The 2,547-nt window shown below is 37.6% G+C and overlaps 1 protein-coding gene across 1 annotated transcript; it reads left to right on the top strand.

The window, feature by feature from the left end:
* The first annotated feature begins 511 nt into the window (after positions 1-511).
* On the top strand, positions 512-2,097 carry LOC107261349. Its single transcript, XM_048378425.1, has 2 exons — positions 512-709; positions 1,363-2,097. Exons 1-2 carry the CDS (start codon positions 512-514, stop codon positions 2,095-2,097), a joined length of 933 nt encoding a protein of 310 aa, XP_048234382.1.
* Positions 2,098-2,547: the final 450 nt, after the last annotated feature.

Here is a 2,547-nt window from a genome sequence, read left to right as displayed (position 1 = left end):
AATAAAATTTATTATTTCTTCTTCATTGTTGAATCAATTTGAAAACTCCTTTGTAATTGAGAAATTTAATTGAGTTTGGACAACTGCTTGTGTGATTAAGTGATTTACATCTTAGAGATAAGTGTAATAACTTACTAGAATAAGAACTAGACATTCTTATTAGCAGTAATTTAGAGATTAATGCTATTCAAAAATCAATTGTTAGGAAGAGATTCCAACTTTAGATATTTAGGATTAAGAATTAGTTAACTCGAGAGAGAGGCCGATTCATTTAAGAAATTATCTGCATATCGCAATTCTTAATCAATTCAATTCATAGTTTATTGTTTTTAAGCCGGCTAGCTAAAAGCATCCCTAATTAGGTTAACTCATCTCATTGTCTTTTTCAAACTTTCATTCTCTTTATTAAAATTTAGTTTTTATTTGCATTCTCAATCATTTTTAATTAATAATGAGTTGATGTACAACACTTGGGAGAGGTACAAGGACCTACTACAATGCTGCCCACACTATGGACTACCAATCTGGTTACAAGTACAAACTTTTTTATAATGGTTTGAATTTGGCTACTAACCATATGGAAAATGCAGCTGCAGGTGGTTCTTTGAGCAGCAAGACACCAGAGCAAGCCCAAAGCTTGATAGAGAAGATGGTCACAAATAATTACCAGTGGCACACTACTAGGAGCAAGACGGGACGTCAAGGGAGTGTACACTAGTTGGATGCCACTGCAGCCTTGGCGGCTCAAGTGGATTTATTATCCAAGAAAATTGATTAACTCCATCTACCTGTCCAAGCAGCTCAAGTAAGTTGTGAGTTTTATGGTGGCCTGCATTTTAGTAGTAACTATATGTCGGGAGGTATGTTTGCTTCTTCTTCATCTAACCCTGAACAGCTAGACTATATGGGGAGTCAACCTAGGCAGTAGAATAACCCGTATAACAACACTTATAATCTGGGATGGAGAAATCATCCAAACTTCGAATGGAGGAACAATAATAACCAGGGGCCACCAGGGTTTTAGGGACTACATCAATAGCCACAATAATCTGTTCTCTCACCTCAGTCTCCTTAGACTCAAGAGAAAAAGCTTAATTTAGAGGAGCTGATAATGAAATTTATGTCCACTTTAGAGACCAGATTCCAGCAGACGGACGCAGCTCTTAGAAATCAACAAGCCTCCATTCAGAACTTGGAGAATCAAATAGGCCAGATTCCTAAGATGATCGCTGAGAGGCAGCCGGGTACTTTGCCTAGCAATATAGACTCCACCCGAGAGAGCATATGAATGCAATCACTTTGCGGTCAGGTAAATATATTCTTGGTTCTTCTCTTGTTTCTAATAATGATGTTGATGCACAGGTAGATTCAAGCAGAAAGGTTGAAGATAACAAGACGAAGGAACCAGGGAAAGAAGAGGCAAAGAAGATTCCATTGAGGGAATACCAACCCAAAATTTTGTACCTTACTAGGTTGAAGCAGGCGCAAGTCGAGCAGCAGTTTAGTAAATTTCTTAATGTATTTAAACAACTGCACATAAACTTACCTTTTGTTGAAGCTATTTCACAAATGCCTAGGTATGCAAAGTTCTTAAAGGAGATACTTAGCAACAAAAGGAAGTTTGAGGACTTGGCATCTGTGACACTAAATAAGGAATGTTTAGTTATTTTCCAGAATAAGTTACCAGAAAAGAAACATGATCCAGGGACTTTTACTATCCTTTGTGTTATAGGTGACTTAACTATTAGTGATGCTTTAGCTGATTTAGGACCTAGCATTAATGTAATGTCGTACAACCTATTTGCTAAATTGGGGTTGAGAGAGCCAAAACCTACTAGGATGAGTATACAACTAGCTGATAAGTCAGTCAAGTATCCTAAGGGTATTGTAGAGAATGTGCTTGTTAAGGTGGATAAATTCATATTTCCTGTTGACTTTGTGATCTTAGACATGGATGGTGAGAGTAGTGTACCTTTGATTCTAGGTAGACCTTTTCTTGTAACATCTAGGGCAATTATAGATGTTTGTGATGGAAAGCTTGAACTTAGGGTAGGGGATGAGACTGTCACCTTTGACTTGAATAATTCTATGAAATAGTGCTATGTGTTCTATTAATGTACTTGATGATGTTGTTGAGACATAGTTACAGGAAATGTTGGTTGAAGATCCTCTACAAGTTACTTTGCCAATGGAAGATGAGCATGAGCTGTCAAATGAGAAAGTGTTGGAGTAGCTTGAATTCTTATTAGCAAATGAGCCAAGCGAAGAGGATAATAAGTTTGTTGTAATTGACAGGGTAGGTGTGCAGAAGTTGAGGCCATTAATATTTGGAACCACCAGTTCTTGAGTTAAAAGAGCTCCCAAAGCATATCGATTATGCATATCGAGACAAAGGCAACAGTTTGCCTGACATTTCAACAGCAAACTTGACACCCAAGGTGAAGGAAATGACATTATCCTCTCTAAGGAAGTACCAAAAGGCGTTTGCTTGGAAGAATGCTAACATTCCACGGATTAGCCACACTTGTTGCTCACCCAAGATTCTTA

The sequence above is a fragment of the Ricinus communis genome, chromosome 8, assembly GCF_019578655.1.
Source record: "Ricinus communis isolate WT05 ecotype wild-type chromosome 8, ASM1957865v1, whole genome shotgun sequence".
Taxonomy (NCBI): Eukaryota; Viridiplantae; Streptophyta; class Magnoliopsida; order Malpighiales; family Euphorbiaceae; genus Ricinus; species Ricinus communis.
This window is presented reverse-complemented; position numbering and strand designations above follow the sequence as displayed.

Coding starts and splice junctions, on each gene's coding strand:
- LOC107261349 (XM_048378425.1), top strand. CDS start 512: ATGGACTACCAATCTGGTTACAAGTACAAACTTTTTTATAATGGTTTG. Junction 710..1,362: donor AGACGGGACGTCAAGGGAGT/GTACACTAGTTG, acceptor GTTGATGCACAG/GTAGATTCAAGCAGAAAGGT.